We start from the raw sequence: 17,236 nt of genomic DNA on the forward strand, positions 1-17,236 counted from the left end.
TCTCTCTCTCTCTCTCTCTCTCTCTCTCTCTCTCTCTCTCACCTTTATAATACTCTTTGCAGGATCTTGTGATTCGGCCCCATTTACCAGAAACAAGTTTTACAATCACCTTTGAAGATTGCTATCTCTTGGAGATATGGTAGGTCCCTTCAAGGAGTCAATGAGTAACAATGCTGCATAAACCATTGCTTCTGAAACAGAGCCACGGGAATGGTGTAAACGGTTGCTTTTCCCCCTAGCCTCCTTTCACTAACTGAAGAACATCACAGTATCTAGTACTCTTTCCCATCTTCACTTGCCCTCACCATACATTGTCTAGCTTCCCACAGAAAGTATAACTTCCCTGCATCTTATCAAGAAACTTGGTTTGTGTTCATGTGCACATTTGAGTGCATGTGGAAGCCAAGGACAGTTTCAGGCATTGTTCCTGAGTGCTATCCACCAATGCTTTGGAGACAAGATCTCTCACTAGCCTGGAACTCACTAAGTGGGTTTATCTGGCTGGCCAGCAAGCTCTAGGGATTCCCTTGTCTCTGCCTCACCCTACTCAGGTTTTGTTCTTGCTTTTTCTAAACATGGGTTCTAAGGATTGAACTAAAGTATTGCAAGTGCCTTCCTAACTGAGCTATGTCTTTAGCTTGTACCAAACACTTTGTGTGTGAGTGTGTGTGTGTGTGCTTGCATGTGTCAAGAAGTCAGAACACAGTCTTGGTTGTTGTTCTGCAGGCCCTAGAATTTGCCAGTTAAGCTAAACTGATCTCCTGGGTTCCTCCAAAAGGCTTGGGTCATATCTCCAGCTCTGCCCTCTGTAGCACTCTAGGCTCTGGCTGACTCCACTCCACTGATCCTGCTGTTCTTGGTGATCATCCTATGGTACTGGCATCTCCAATATACTGTGGTCTTCCTCTGCAACTAGACTTATCAATAGCCTCTCATAGGCTCTCTTCATGGTGACAAGCCTCAGCTTTTTTGCAGGACCCCTTCAGTCCTGGGCCATCAACTACAACTGAGACTGCACCTTCACCAATGGCCTTCGAAGGCTTCTTACAGTGCCAAGCCTCAGCTGCTCTCCATACCTTTAAAACTAGTACCATCTGGGTGATTCTTTTACATTATCAAGTCCAGATGCAGCATGAGGTTCACCCTTGGCTATCTCTGAAACACAGCGTCTTTGTGCTCTCAGAAAACACTTCCCAGATTTCACTTCAGTGATACTGGCCTCTTCTTTTTTTTTTTTCCAATGTTTTTATTAGATATTTTCTTCATTTACATTTCAAATGCTATCCCTAAAGTCCCCTATACCCTCCCCGCCCCCTGCTCCCCTACCCACCCACCCCCACTTCTTGGCCCTGGTGTTCCCCTGTACTGGGACATATAGAGGTTGCTAGACCAAGGGGGCTCTCTTCCCAATGATGGGCGACTAGGCCATCTTCTGCTACATATGCAGCTAGAGACACGAGCTCTGGAGGTACTGGTTAGTTCATATTGTTGTTCCACCAATAGGGTTGCAGACCCCTTCAGCTCCTTGGGTACTTTCTCTAGCTCCTCCATTGGGGGCCCTGTGTTCCATCCAATAGATGACTGAGAGCATCCACTTCTGTATTTGCCAGGCACTGGCATAGTCTCACATGGAGACAGCTATATCAGGGTCCTTTCAGCAAAATCTTGCTGGCATGTGCAATAGTGTCTGCATTTGGTGGCTGATTATGGGATGGATCCCCAGGTGGGGTAGTCTCTGGATGGTCCATCCTTTCAACTCAGCTCCAAACTTTGTCTCTGTAACTCCTTCCAGGGGTGTTTTGTTCCCAATTCTAAGAAAGGGCAAAGTGTCCACACATTGGTCTTCTTTCTTCTTGAGTTTCATGTGTTTTGCAAATTTTATCTTGGGTATTCTAAGTTTCTGGGCTAATATCCACTTATCAGTGAGTGCATATCATGTGAATTCTTTTGTGATTGGGTTACCTCACTCAGGATGATACCCTCCAGATCCATCCATTTGCCTAGGAATTTCATAAATTCATTCTTTTTAATAGCTGAGTAGTACTCCATTGTGTAAATGTACCACATTTTCTGTATCCATTCCTCTGTTGAGGGACATCTGGGTTCTTTCCAGCTTCTGGCTATTATAAATAAGGCTGCTATGAACATAGTGGAACATGTGTTCTTATTACCAGTTGGATCATCTTCTGGATATATGCCCAGGAGAGGTATTGCTGGATCTTCCAGTAGTACTATGTCAAGTTTTCTGAGGAACCACCAGACTGATTTCCAGAGTGGTTGTACAAGCTTGCAATCGATACTGGTCTCTTCTTAATCACTAATAATTTATTAGTTCCAGAAAATCAGCATCAATTGTCCCAGGAATCTCTTCTATTCTTGACTCTACAGGCAGAGTCACATGGACAAAGTTGCTGAGTTCTGCTGCTTAGTGGGGCTGGAACATGCGTCCTTCTTCTATTACATCATCACCAGCTTTCTGTTTTCTAATTCTTTCACTTCCTAAGCTTAGCTGTTCTGGAACTTGCTCCATAGATTGACCTTGAACTCAGAGATCTGCATGCCTATCTCCTAAATACTAGGATTAAAGGTGTGGTTCTACCACGCCTGGATTTAAACTTCTCTCTACTTAGAATCTTCTGTATCCCAGGCTGGCTTTGAACTCAGAGATCGACTTGCCGCTGTCTACTGGAATTAAAGTCGCATACCACCTTACCTGAACCTAAGCTTTTCATGGCCACTATGCCTCAAGATTCAGATCAAAAGCCTGTGTCTTTCATTTCTGAATTGTAGTTCATTCCAGATTAAAAGTTCAAGTGAAAACAATAACCAAGTAATAATAATGCCTAACATGATATAAGTATTCCTTGTTCAATGGTAAATGCACAAACAAGTTTAGCTGGGTGGACTCTTGCCACAAGTCACCACTCCCTTAATCTGTTTATCTCCTTGAACACAGGATTCAGCTCCATTTCACTTCCTGGTGCCCTTTTATTACTTGAGCCACACATTTTATATTTTTCCTTTATAAGTCTGCTTTGCTTCTTCAAAATGTTCTTCATGAGACTTAACCAGAGAACAAAGTTTCTGTTGGGCTTTCTTGAGACTTCCTTTGTTAATGGAATTAATATAAATTTCTTTACCTTAGCCTCAGGTAGGCTCTTCAGACAGGGTCAAAAGCAGCCACATTCTTCACAAAACAAGGACAGTCTCTTGGCCACATATTAAAATTCCTCTCCCCTGAAACCTCTAGCGTCAGGCTTCCACAGTTCAAATCACCTTCAGCAACATCTTCCATATTCCTACAAGGATGGCCCATTAAGCCCCATTTAAAGCATTCCACTGCTTTCCAAATCCAAAGTCCCAAAATCCACATTCTTCCAAACAAAAGCATGGCCAGTCCTGTCACAGCAACACTCCAGTCCCTGGTACCAACTTCTGTCTTAGGGCTTTACTGTTGTGAAAGAGACACCTCAACCAAGGCCACTCTTATAAAGGACAACATTTAATTGGGGTGGGCTAACAGGTTTAGAGGTTCAGTGCATTATCATCAGGGTGGGAGCATGACAGTGTCCAGGCAGGCATGGTGCAGGAGCTGAGAGTTCTACATCTTGTTCCAAAAGCAAACAGAAAACTAGCTTCCAGGCAGCTAGTACAAGGGTATTAAAGCCCATGCCCACAGTAACACACCCAATCCAACAAAGTCATACCACCAAATAGTGCCAGTCCCTGGATCATACATATTCAAACAACCACACTAAGAAAATAAATAGTAAATAAAGCAATATGATTTTGTTAAGGTCTACTCTCTATTGTAAAAGGAATTGCAAACTTTGAAAAGTATAAATCAAGAGAGGTGATAAATTAAATTAGAATCACTAAAAGATCAATACAGCTAATAATATACATAGTTGATCAAAATTTCCTTGACTGTATATACACAAGACTTGCCTAAAGTCAAGCCAGTCAAAACTTCAACATGAATGTGCAAGGGCCTCACAAAACTCCACTCTAAGATGAGGAGCTATTGGCAGTTGGTGGCTTCTATGGGAGGAAAGTTCAGCTATCTACAGAGATGCAGCCCTAGAAGATTGACCTTGTTTCAGTGAATGGACCTACAGTTCTGTTCATACACATACTGGCAACATCAAGTGCACATAGCAGTTAAGGGAAAGGGAGAACATGAAGTTGGGAGGAAGTCCTGGTATTGATGGTTGGGGAAATCAAGAAAATGAGCTGAACTACAGTGGTAGTCATAAAGATGAAAAGAAGTAGATGGATTTAAAAAATATTTAGGAAGTAGAAGTCAAAAGGACTTGATGAAATATTGAGTATACAAAAAGGTAAGAGAGTAACTCAATCCTGGAATACAATCAGGCTTCTGGTTTACATAATGACACAAATGCTGCCATTCACTAGGCAAATAGACAGTGAGCCAAAAAAATATAGTGTTGGTTTTTGTACAACATGTATTTGAAGTGCCTTTTACTAAGAGATGAAGCTAGATCTATCTGCCCAGGACTCAGAGGTCTGCATGGAGATGGGTGTTTGAAAGTTCTCTCTGGATAGATAGATGGATAGATAGATAGATAGATAGATAGATAGATAGATAGATAGATAGATAGATGGATGGATGGATGGATGGATGGATGGATGGATGGATAGATAGATAGATAGATAGATAGATAGATAGATAGATAGATAGATAGATAGATAGAAACAGGAGCATGAGGAGGTTATCTAAGAAAAAGAAGATAGAATAAAAAGAAAAGGGCCCATGGAAAAGCTTCGAGGAGCCCTCACTCCAGTGACAGAGTACATTTTAAACTTGCAAAGGAGAAAAAATTTGGCTAATGATTACAAAATACATAAATGAAGACTCTTCTTTAAATTTTAGTGCACAATAAACATGGCTACACCTGCAAGTCCTGTTTTAGTTCTTATGGCTATGCATACTTACGTAAAGTACTCATCAGAAGGGTACTGTGGTCCTGAAGTCGATGACAAGTAGCATCCGCCCCTGAAGTTCTGTACTGTGGCCCAGCAGGCACGCTAGGGTGCTCTGAGCTGTATTTCCTTGGACCCGAAGGAGAGAGTTGGTCATCATCTTCAGAATCACTCGAACTGTCTTCACTACTGGAAGATGAAGAACTTTCGGAATCTGATGAACTATCACAACTACTCATTTGGTCCATACGACCAGCTTCTGCTTTCAGTTCTGAAAATAGAAATAATAGAGTCAAATAGATAACAAGAAGAAACACAATAACATAAACGCATTAGATTTTAAGATAAGGAATAAATAAAACTAAAACACATATTCCAGCATCTAAACCATTTATTTTAGAAATTCCTGTAGTGCACAGTCCAAGAATCTTTCTAAACATCCAGCCTGTTGCTGTTGCCCTTGGTTATCACCAGAGGTGGAAGGTGGGTCCCTATCGCTAAAGACACCATGTATTTCAATAACAGGGTGCAGAGACCCTTTTGCTGGAACTGACCTACAAGCCCTTTCCTTGAGGATTACCTTTCATGGTACCCGAAGGTGACATATGGAAGCTTCAATGGAGAGAGGCAACCAACTGTCTCACCCAGCTATCATGCCCATGGACCCCATCAATTGGCACAATAACACAACATAGCAGTAGTGGTACAGACTTATGACTCAAACAGCCAGAAAGACTATACTAGGTGCCAGAAACTTAGGTAACTTCTCAGTGTTAGTGAAGTCATGGTTATTAGGGGAGAATCTATAACCACTAATTTACTAAAAGACCAGCATAATCCCTAATAATAACACTCTATAAACATTTGTCCTTACATCCACAGATAAGTGTAGTCTTTGCCCCTCCATCCAGGAAATTTCTTTTTGCAATAGACAGAGAGCAAAACAGAAAACCACAACCAATCAAAATTCTGAGTTGTAGAGCCCAGTCCCAACAGATATACCTACAAAACCTATCTGCACCTAAGGCTCAGGAAACATTTGGGAGTGGGGAACGAAAAGAGTGTACGACTCCCAGATCTTACAATGTTACAAATAGATCAGGGAGTAGGCTGTGAGATTGTGTCTCCTGCTGACATCAGAAGCTATATCCACAGAGTCTACTGCCCAAGTGTTACCTAAACAAGGATGATACAAATGAGCATACCAAACCGGATATCGAAAAACCTAGGAAGCCTCAACTCTACACAAAAAACTATTAGCCAACTGAGGGAAGCTGAGAACAAGAGAAATATTCTTCCCCAGGGAAGAGCACACCAATTGGCTGTCCAGTGCTAAATGATCAGCTCTGAAAACATGCAGAAACACACAGACAGACAGACAGGCAGACAGACAAGCATACAGCAATATATGGACTAAACAGGTTATATTTGGTAATATATATGTATTTACATGTAAATATATGCATGCAATAGCAATTAGAGAACAAAAGAGGCCATGAACTTAAAGGAGAATGGAAAAGGAGTGTTTGCAGGTAGGAAAGGAAAGAGAGATATGTTTTAATTAAAATTAAAAAAAAAATAAAAACCCCTCCTTTGGCACCAAGCTGTATTTTAATAATGGGATTATGAGACTAAAAGTATAGGTAACCAGTTGGATATGGCATCATAATTTGTAATCCTAGCATTCAGGAGGCTGAGACTGGAGAATACCAAGTTCCAAGAACTATACAGTGAGACTTTTCCTCAAAAAGAGGGAGAAGCTCAGCTATTAAGAGCACTAGCTGTTCTTCCAGAGGACTAGAGAGTGATTCCCAGCACCCACTTGGTGGTTCACAACATCCATGACCCAGGGGATATGATGCCCTCTTCTGGCCTCCATGGGTACTGCATGTATGTGGTACCAGTTTTATATATATATATGAATGTATATGCAATATACTCATTAGCATAATAGGTAAAGTCTCAAAAACAGGGCACAAATAATATCTAAATTTAATTTGATATGTATAATAAATATATAATAAATAATGAAAAATTTAAAAGTGTAAAAATACAAAATGCATTATTAGTTTTTTCCTTAGTCCTTAGTATGCACCGTGCAGTGTCATACCTATGGACTTCATTCTTTTTCCAGCTGGTCTAGAGGAAGCTTTGATGACTCATGCCTTTTGGGTTTTGTTTTTGCTTTGTGACCTACCAGGGCTTAACTAGATCTACTCTCATGGGCATGGGTATGAAGGTACCCACTTGAAGATGAGCAAGTCATCAATGACAATCACTGAAGACAATGCCCTCTCCTCCGGTAGCCTATGAATTCCTCATACAGGACTGAACACTTACTGTGTGTCTGTCTTGCACGTGCCCTTGTAGGCAGCTACAACCGTTGTGAGTTCACGAGTGCCCGCCACAGACAGCATGTCACTGCCCTACAGCATGCTGTCTTCCCTATCCCTATTGTTTGGCTCTTACATTCTTTCCCTCTTCCTTGATGCTCCCTGACATAGCTGTAATATTCTTCTGTATCTTTTTAATGGCTACTGGATCCACTACTGATCCACTACACGGTCATTAAATTCCCGATATTAATGATTCATATCTTTTCTTTTTTTGTTGTTTTACTTTGTTTTAAAGTTTTATTTATTTAATGTTTATCTGCATGTACAGCTGCATACCAGAAGGGGGAATCAGATTTCATTATGAGATGATTGTGAGCAATCATGTGGTTGCTGAGAATTGAACTCAAGACCACTGGAAGGGCAACCAGTGCTCTAACCACTGAGCCATCTTTGCAGCCCTCATTTTTGTTTTTGAATAGAGGTTTATCAATTGTGTATATGTATTAATAAACTCTTTGGTTCACTGACATTCTCTACTGCTTTCAATTTCATTTATTTTTATTATTTCTTTCTTTTTGCCTTTTGGGGTTTATTATTTTCTTTTTCTGGGCATTGGAATTTCAGTATGACACCTTACTCCTTCTCTAATTCAAGCATTTAGTCTCACAGATCCCCCACCCCCACCCCTGACACTGCTTTGGATGCATCATGTCCACCTTCTGTGTTTCTCATTTCCTTTTATTCTCTCTTTTTTCTTTAACCCATGGACCATTTAAAAGTAGGGAAATTTCCAAGTGTTTAAAGATTTGTTTATTGTCACCTGCTATTGACTTTATGAGGGTGTTTTGTTATGGTCAGAGTACATGGTTTTTATGATTTTGTTTTAAATAAATGAATCAAGATTTTTCTTATAGCCCACGGGATGGTTTATGTTGTTGAGTGCTCATTAAGCAGACACTTGAGGAAAAAAGGTTCATTTTTTTGTTGTATTTAGTTGACATGTGGTGTGTGTGTGTGTTGCCTGTTACCCAGAGCACACTGAGGAAGTAAGTCACTAAGGATCATCGATTTTTATATTTCTATTTTCATCAGTTTTATCTCATAAGTTTGCAGTTCCATCGCTAGACACATTGTCTTCCTGTTAAATGAACCCTTTAGTTATTATTAATGTACTTCTTTGTGCTAATTTGTTTTGTATCTGATATTAATAGAGCTGCATGTGCTTTAAATGTTTACAGGGTGTATTCTATCCTTTCACTGGAAAGCTGCCTATTTCATTAATTTCTTATAAACAACACACAGTTGTATTTTTTTTTTTGGTAAAAATAATTTTTTTTCTCCATTTCAACTAATTGGGTTAGACCACTCACATTTACATTAGTCACTGGTTCACTAAGGCTTACCTGGACGTGTAATATTTACTTCATGCTTATTTCCTGTGCATTTGATTTCGATTCCTCTGTTTTACATTCCTTTCATTTCTGTGGGATAGCCGAATCTTCTTCAGAGTTCTGTCTTCCTCCTCCCTTCCTTCCTCCCATGTGCTTTAGGTGTCACTTTACATAGATGATGGTGTTCTAGCATGTATGTCTTGCCATGATTCAGTGTTACAAGTAAGACATGAAAATCACTTACTTTAGATGTCTTTTCTTCTCAACTTTTAAATATTATTGTCTTAAGTATCAGTATTAACCAAAATGTTAGCCTTTGCTTTGATTGCCACATATGATTTGGGAACGTCACGAGGACATTATCTTTTGAACATTATCTTCCTGTTGTTCTTTATCCCTAACTGATGCTCCCAAATTCCTTCTTGTTATCATTTCTTTTATGATTACTTCAATTTCTATAGCAAATATTTCAGAGCAGCCCCCTAGTCACAAGTACTTTTAGTGTTCATTTCTGTGGAACTCTATTTCTCCTTTATTACTTGAGGCTAATTTTGGCAAACACAGAGTTCATAACTTTCAGCATTAGGCAGTGTAGGGCCACTTCTGAGTTTCCAATAAGACACATGCTATTACCTACGTGGTGCTCCTGTGGGTGATGCAGCATAGCTCTCTTGCCTTCTGAACTTTTATCTCTGTCCTTAGTTTTCAGATGTTTAATTTGTGTGTTTGAGCATGCATTTCTTTGGGCTTATCCTGTTTTGGATTTGTTCGATTTCTTGAATCTATGGGTTCATGTTAATCAACCTGGGATTGTTTTCAGGGATTATTTCTTCCAATTATTTTTTCAGCCCCTCTTTCTTTGTCCTCTGAGTGTTCAGTTGCTTCACCTCTTGGAAATTTTGTCAGTTTGCAGCAAATCTTTGGGGGCCTATTCCCTTCGCTTAAGTACACTTTCTGTTTTAGGTCAAGTGGATTCTCTCTGTCTATTTATTCTCTGGTAAGTGAGCCTGCCCAGTGGATTCATGCTGTTATTTTGTTAGTTTTATAATTTCTATTTGCGCCTGGTTTAAAATTTCTCTTTAAGTCTACTTTTCACTTGTTTCAAGAAAATTTATAATTGAATCATTTTGTGAAAGCTATTTTAAGACCATCATCAGATAATTCTAACATCTATTCTCTCTGGGAATTACTACAGACATTTCTCATTCAAGTTGTGATTTTCCTGATTTACAGTATAATATGTAACTTCCTAGTGTATCTTACTTTTTGTGTGTATTCTAGGGAACAACCGACTTAAATCTTTTAGTTTAGCAGGCAGTCCTGGTTCAGATTTAACATGCAGACACTTGCCTGTTTCTGTGACAAATGACACTCTAGTTCCAGACCTTTTACAGATCTGTTGTTGTTTTCTTGGTAAATCTCCAGCAACTAGAGTTCCCACTGGTAAACTTGACAAAGGGGCTTTACTATCATTGAAGCCCAGTTCCTGAGAAAAGGAAGTCTGTGGCCTACTACAACAAAGACTGCTTCCAGGGTTGAGTGTGTGTGTGTGTGTGTGTGTTCCCATGAAGGGAAAGAAAGTGAAAAGTGCTTCCCAGCAAGGTGCTTGTTATAGCAGGTATCCCTTGCCAGTGTCACCCAATCTCAAGGTGACTTTTTTTTTTTTTTTTTTTTTTTTTTTTTTTTTTTTTTGGTTTTTCGAGACAGGGTTTCTCTGTGTAGCCCTGGCTGTCCTGAAACTCACTTTGTAGACCAGGCTGGCCTCGAACTCAGAAATCCACCTGCCTCTGCCTCCCGAGTGCTGGGATTAAAGGCGTGCGCCACCACGCCCGGCTCAAGGTGACTTTTAAATGCAGAAAAACCTTTGAAGGCAGGGAGGCTGTCTGGGAGATGGAGAGGGAATGGGCATTTGTCAGTGTGATGTCACATGCACATGTCTTCTGCCCACACATTTCCTGATGGAGGAGGATAGTCTCAGCTCAAGCACAGAGGAGCAAGCGCTTGCATAGCATTATTCCTTTTGCTGGAACACTCAGCTTCCTGGTGCCTCTGAGTGAGATGGGGAATGTTAGGCCCTATCTAGTTTCTTAAACTCAAATTTACAGATAACTCGAAGATTGCAAAACATGGATGCACAGAATTTCTAGTGTAGTTTCTGGATATAAATTGGGAAGATGATTCAACCATCAGAGAGTAATCAGTTACATAAATAGAAAGGTGGGCCAGCAGTTAAGAGCAGGCTCTTAAAGAGGACCCAAGTTTAGTTCCCAGCACCCATGTCAGGTGACTCACAGCCACCTGTGACTCCAGGTTCAAAGGATCCCATGTCCTCTCCTGGCATCTGCAGGCACCTGCACACATGTGAGCAAACATGTATTCCCACACACATATGCATAGTTTGTAAATTACTTCTTTAAAAAAATAGAAGTTGGAGTACTGTAGGGTCAATAAAGCATTTGATAGAATATAGTCTAAGGATGCTATATGGACATTTCCAGGTAGATAATGTTCTTTTGCATACACGTTTAGAATAAGAAAACTATTCTGGGTTCAGGTAAGCTGAGTCTCTACCTTTTCTGAGGTATGATGCCAAAGCCATGCTTTAATTAAGGTCTGAAACACAAGTGCCACATGAAGAACCTTTACCTCTACTGCAGGCCACTATTGAGGACACAATTACTTTCCAGAATTGTTTCACACAATGAATTGCTTTTAGTATCTAGTAGCAAGGAATAGAATGGGTCTTGGGCACCTATCTTAATATACCCAACTTACATCTTTATTCTTGTTTAGCTGTCCAGTAAGTGCAAAGCTAAATTCTATTTTCATTTTAATAACTAGCAAATATACTTTAAAATTTCCCTTTAATCTCTTAATTTTGTAACTCTATACGTGTACAGGAGTGATACCATGATACTATTTTGGAAGTAGTCTTAATATAAGATAAAATAAAATTCAAGATCTGGGATCTTGTTGATTTTCAGTTACTGTAACATCAATATCCTAAGTGTAGCTAGGAAAAAAAAAGAGCTTTAAGTTCCTTCCTCTTGAACAACCTATACCTCCGCAGAAGTGCCCTCCTGCAAGAAGGGACACAGCAATAGAAAGAAACTTCCTCCTGTTTCTGTTGATTTGGAGGTGCCTTAGCCATCTGCAACTGACTATAAACAAAAAATTTCACAGGAAGATGCTATAAAGAACTGATAAAACACCTTTTTTCTCCTAAATGATAATAAAAAATGATGTGACATGGATATACCTACATAAATATGCTAATTTACATGTTATATCATTATCCCAGAGAAGTACACACTCATAAAAATATATTCTGTCCTCACTAAGTCCCACTGTTAATGAAAACTAACACTTAATATTTACTTAATATTACTTACCTCTATAAACTGACATGACATACACTTAAATTTTACCTCTTTCAATATCATCCATTAGAGATGTTGGAGACATCTTCTCTTCTGATGGAGAATGCTGTACAAGGTTGGAAGTCCTAGGCAGATTCCACATTTGCTGTTGCTGTTGTTCTAGTCTGTACTGGATTTTGCTACTCCCTTCCACTCTGCAATCAAGAATATCAAATATCAAAAAAGGTAAGCAAAAAATAATCACAAATTAAACTTCCTGAGTTACTGAACTTTATCACTTGGTCTTTAGAAACCTCTCCAGTGACATTGAAGGATTAAAATGTTAATACATTTAACAATTATGTATCGAGTTCCTCCTATATGTGTGGTGGGTCCACACTTACACACCGGTCCGGGGACGGCTGCAATGGACAACGGCAAAACAAGGCACCCGCTCAAAGGAGCAGATAGTATTCTTATAAATGACTACGATAAGGAGAAAATATACGTGCAAATTAATTAAAACAGGCATATAAACAAAGGAAGAGTACACTTCAGAAATTATGGTTGAGGCCCACTTTTCCTGCTTCCTGTGATCAAATCCTTCTGGCTCCTCCTTCCTGAAGATTTTAGGCCCTCATTTTCTCTCATTCATTTAGACTCCCAAAAAATCTTGGTTTACCCATTTTCTGGCTTCCCACATTGTTTCTTTTTATCCAGTTTCTTTGCTAATGTTTCAGACCAGAACTGCAAACATGCCAATCCCTAGTTGGAAAGATCTTAATATGTAACTACTGCCAGCAAGGAAATGTCCTTGCTGGTTCTCAGTTAATATTCAAGGCATTAACCCCCAAACCTACCTTTACAACCTAACCTCTAATCCACTACCATCATCCCCCGCTTTCCAATTCTCACGCGGGCGCAGAGACAAATACCTGCTCTGTTTAAAGAGTCTTATTCACCAGCCCTGAAAGAATCAGCTATATTTCTGCCTTCACACTTGCTTTATATATTCTCATATCCTTTCTGGTCAGTTTAAGGGAGCTGGGGCAGCAGGGATATTAGCAAATAGAGGTTCTCAGGTTTCTTCTCTCCGTTGAAGTTGGCTTTGGGGACAGCTACTTTGTAAAACACGTTTTTGTTAGTGTATATTAGCTACACAAGATAATGAGCTTCATCATGGCATTTCATACATGTATAATGTGCTTCGATAATATCCACCCTTCAGTTCCCCTCCCTTGCTCTCTCCAATTACAGCACCTTCTGTTTTAAACACACATTTAAGGTGATTCTTAGGATTTTAGCTTGCTTTGAAGTAACATTTTTCTTTTTTAAAAATTTATTTTTTATTAGATTTATTTATTTCACTTTATGTGTATTTTGTCTGCACTTCTGTATTCTGTACCATATGAGTGCTCGATACTTGTGGAGGTCAGAAGAGGGCATTGGGTCTCCTGGATTTGGAGTTACAGATGGCTGTGAGCGACCATGTTGGTGCTGAGAATTGAACCTGGGTCCTCTGAAAGAGGAACAAGTGCTCTTAACCACTGAGCCATCTCTCCAGCCCCAGACGTAACATTTTTCAACAATTTTTTTCTAAAGATTTTTATCAACCATGACCCCCCCTTCAATTCCTACAGTAATTTTTATTTCTACTGTTTGTTTAGCTCTTAGAACAGTGCTCTTATCTGGTTTAAAATGTACTATTTATATCTAAAAAGGATTTAAGATGCATATATAAATATATATGTATATTTATATATATGCATATATACACATACTTACTGATTTTTAAATTAAGTGGACTTAGTATGATTAAACTGTATAAAGTATAGAAGTCTTAAGGTTAGTCTTTATTTAGCAAACTGTCCTTTCTCTAGTGTGCCTTCCATATTCTAAGTACTCAATTTACTAATAAAGGTAAAGTTATTTTGGATAGTGGATAGTGTTTCTGCTCAGTCCAATGATATACATATCTGGAAATCATTTCAACACCACAAGGCAGTGTGCTAAGACCTTTTCACTAAGAATTATTACTAAATTTAAACTTTAAAAGATTTAAAGAAACTTTTAAAATGTTACCTTATTTTGTTCGTCTGTTTGTTGATGTGTATAGATCTGGGTGTGGCACATGTACATTTAAAGTGCATTAGTCAGGTATGCTGCTCTATCACTCTCCCCTTAGTCCTTTGAGGCAGGGTCTCTCTTTGATCCAGTAGCCTCCATGTTTTGGCTAAGCTGGAGGCCAGCAAGCCCATCATTCTCCTAGTTCAAACCGCTGCAGTGCTGAGGTGCTGAGTTCTCAGACACATACAGGGTGTCCGGCTTGTCTCTTGAGTAGTGTGGTCTGAACTATAATCCTCATGCTTACATAGTAAGTTCTCTTTACAGCTGAGCCATCTTTGTAGCCCCAATTAACAGACTTTTTAAGGAACACATCTCATAGCACAATTTGACTTAATCCATTCATTCTTTTTCCTTAGAAATGCAAATGTTGATAAAATAGTTTCTTTCAATGCACCACCTACCTGGTTTTTTTCACAGTGATGTTGCTGCTGAGCTTTTCTAGGCGACATTCCCCAGTATCATGGTTAATAATCAAAATGCATTCTTTTAAGTAAGGTCTCTTGGAACCTTTGAAAACTGTGACTGGTGGAGTTGAACCCTGTTTAAGAAGTTATCATCATTACTTCAAATATCATAGTGATTCAATTGAGATGGGCATTGAGTTCTTTTTGTACTGTTTTTTTTTAACCCGTGTTATATATCAAGTCACTTATAACTGATTTAAACTTACTACCCTAAAACCAACAAGTGTGGCTTAAAAATAAAAGTACAAAGACAGAGTTGGTTTTAAAGGGCTGAGATCAACCCAGGTCTGGCCTCTATTTCTAGCTGCTCAGGAGGCAGAGTTAGGAGGGTCCCAAGTTCAAAGACTGTCTGGATTACAGAATGAGTACAAAGCCAATGAGGAAACTTAGTGGGAGCCTATCTCAAGATAACTGAAAAAAGGGGCTGTGGTACAGTGGTACAGCAATTGGCTAGCATGTATGAAACTTTAGATCCAGGTACACTTGCACACACACACACACACACACACACACACACACACACACACACACACACACACACACACACACACACACACACACACACACACGAGATCTCAAACCTGCCATCACTGAAAAAAGGAAAAGTAATTACCCTGAAAGTTTGATTGTTCATTTTCACTAGGCAACTTGGATTCAATCTAATCTAATCTAATCTAATCTAATCTAATCTAATCTAATCTAATCTAAAAATATATTTACAGGGAAGGAAACAGGACCTTTCAATCATATTCTCATTTTGAGATGATCTAGAAAATATCAATAAAGACCAAATCTTATTAATTCTCTTGTGTGACAACAACATACACTTTATTAAAATTTGAAAAGTTCTTTCTCAGTAATGCATAAATACTGATTCAAGAAATGAGTTAAACTTTAGGGTTTTTCTTTAAAATGTATCAGAAGGGAGTGGTAAGAGAAAAATTACTAAGAAACAGTTATGTTTTCTATTATGTCATTCTTAACAAAAGGATGAAGAGAGAATGAGGAGATGGCTCATTTGGTAAATGTTTGCCACACAAGCATGAGGACCTGAGTTCAATTCCTAGCACCCACATATAGAGTGCACAGTGGTACTTACTCACAGTCTTAGCACTAGAGACAAGACAGGCAGGTCTCTGGATTTTGCTGGCCAGTTAGCCTTGTCTAGTCTGCTTATCTAAAATAGTAAGATGAATGGCTCCTAAAAAAAATGAAGTATGAAAATGCACTCTCTCTCTCTCTCTCTCTCTCTCTCTCTCTCTCTGTGTGTGTGTGTGTGTGTGTGTGTCTGTCTGTCTGTCTGTCTTGCGCACACACAATTAAAGAAATTCAGCCCATTACTATTATTCTTCAAATTTCCTTATTTTTGTCACTGTCACCTCCAAACACGAAGACATTTTATATTATTATTCTTAGTCTCGCATGAATAATTCCTAAACATAGTTCACCTGGTCACAGCTCACAAGTTCTCACAGTCTCTGTATTTTAAGGAAGTTTAAGAGGTTTATAAACTTTCTTCTTTATCAAACTGAACAACATTTCTAATCTTTTTTAAAAAATTAAAACTTATTTTATGTGTAAGGGTGTTTTGTCTATATATATGTCTGTGCACCATGTGTATACCCAGTGTCCAGAGGTTAGAAGAGGGCATTAGATCTCCTGGAACTGGAGTTATAGACAGTGAGCTCCCATGTAGATGCTGGGAATTAAACCTGGTACCTCTGAAAGAAAAGCCAGTGCTCCTAACTGTTGAGCCATCTCTCCAGCCACACCATTCCTAATCTTGAACATTTAATTTCTGCTCATTTCCTTAAAATACCAAGTAATTATAAGTATATGAATTATCTTTGCTTGAAAATAACTACTGAATACTTCCTACATCTCCATATTCACTATTATCCATCTTGGGGACTCAATCAACATTTCACCTAGATTACTGCCATCACTTTCTCTAGTCTCTTTCCAATTTTGTTACTAATTGTGTTAATAGGAAAGTCAAACTTTATGTACTCAGGATAAGAGTCATATTCTACAAACCTATAGTGGGGTCCTTTATGACTTTTTAATTTCTTCTCCAACACTCTAAATCAGAACGATGCATACCTGGTTTGTATGTGTGAAAGTTTAGACCTTGAATATCTACCAAAGGCCTACAAATTAAAGCCTTGTCATCTACTGAAGTGGTACTATCAGGAAGTTGTGGACACTTAAAACAGTGGAGTCTGGTGATAGCTCTCTGGTTATTAGGGTTACCCCCCCCCCAGGCAGGTGCTGGAAGCCCAGGGCCTCCTCTTACTCTCTTATTTATATATTTATCTATTACAATGAAGCAACATTTTTTTCTTCTGATGTATATTCCCACTGTGATGTGCAAGAGATCAACTTGATCATGAACTGAAACTTCTAAAACCATGGTCCCAAATTACCCTTTCTCTTTATAAGCTGATTTTCTCAGGGGTTTCTTATATTAATGGAAAGCTAACTAACTTAAGCAATAGGTACCAAGAAGTGGGGTCATTGCTATAATAACAGTTGACAATGTGGCAATACCAACAGAAAAAATGAGATAGGAAAGATGCTGTTGGGTGAGGTTTGAGATAGAAATAGGATTCTGT

The 17,236-nt window shown here is 39.0% G+C and overlaps 1 protein-coding gene across 8 annotated transcripts in view; it reads right to left on the bottom strand.

Annotated features, from left to right (window-relative positions):
• Eaf2 (ELL associated factor 2) overlaps window positions 1–17,236 on the bottom strand; it is an 83,479-nt gene that overhangs the window by 1,564 nt on the left and 64,679 nt on the right. For 4 of the 8 annotated variants that reach the window (XM_029470610.1, XM_021184801.2, XM_029470611.1 and 1 more), the window contains exons 2-3: window positions 12,100–12,245; window positions 4,958–5,215 (exon numbers count right to left, since the gene is read on the bottom strand). In XM_029470610.1, the coding sequence (XP_029326470.1) occupies window positions 4,958–5,215; window positions 12,100–12,193 (352 nt within the window). In that variant the 5' untranslated portion in view covers window positions 12,194–12,245. Of the gene's footprint in view, window positions 1–4,957; window positions 5,216–12,099; window positions 12,246–12,581; window positions 12,657–14,558; window positions 14,696–17,236 lie in introns of those variants that run through there. The other 4 variants (XM_021184799.2, XM_029470609.1, XM_021184797.1 and 1 more) reach the window with 2 other exon arrangements.

This window comes from Mus caroli, chromosome 16, assembly GCF_900094665.2.
Source record: "Mus caroli chromosome 16, CAROLI_EIJ_v1.1, whole genome shotgun sequence".
In the NCBI taxonomy this organism is placed as follows: Eukaryota; Metazoa; Chordata; class Mammalia; order Rodentia; family Muridae; genus Mus; species Mus caroli.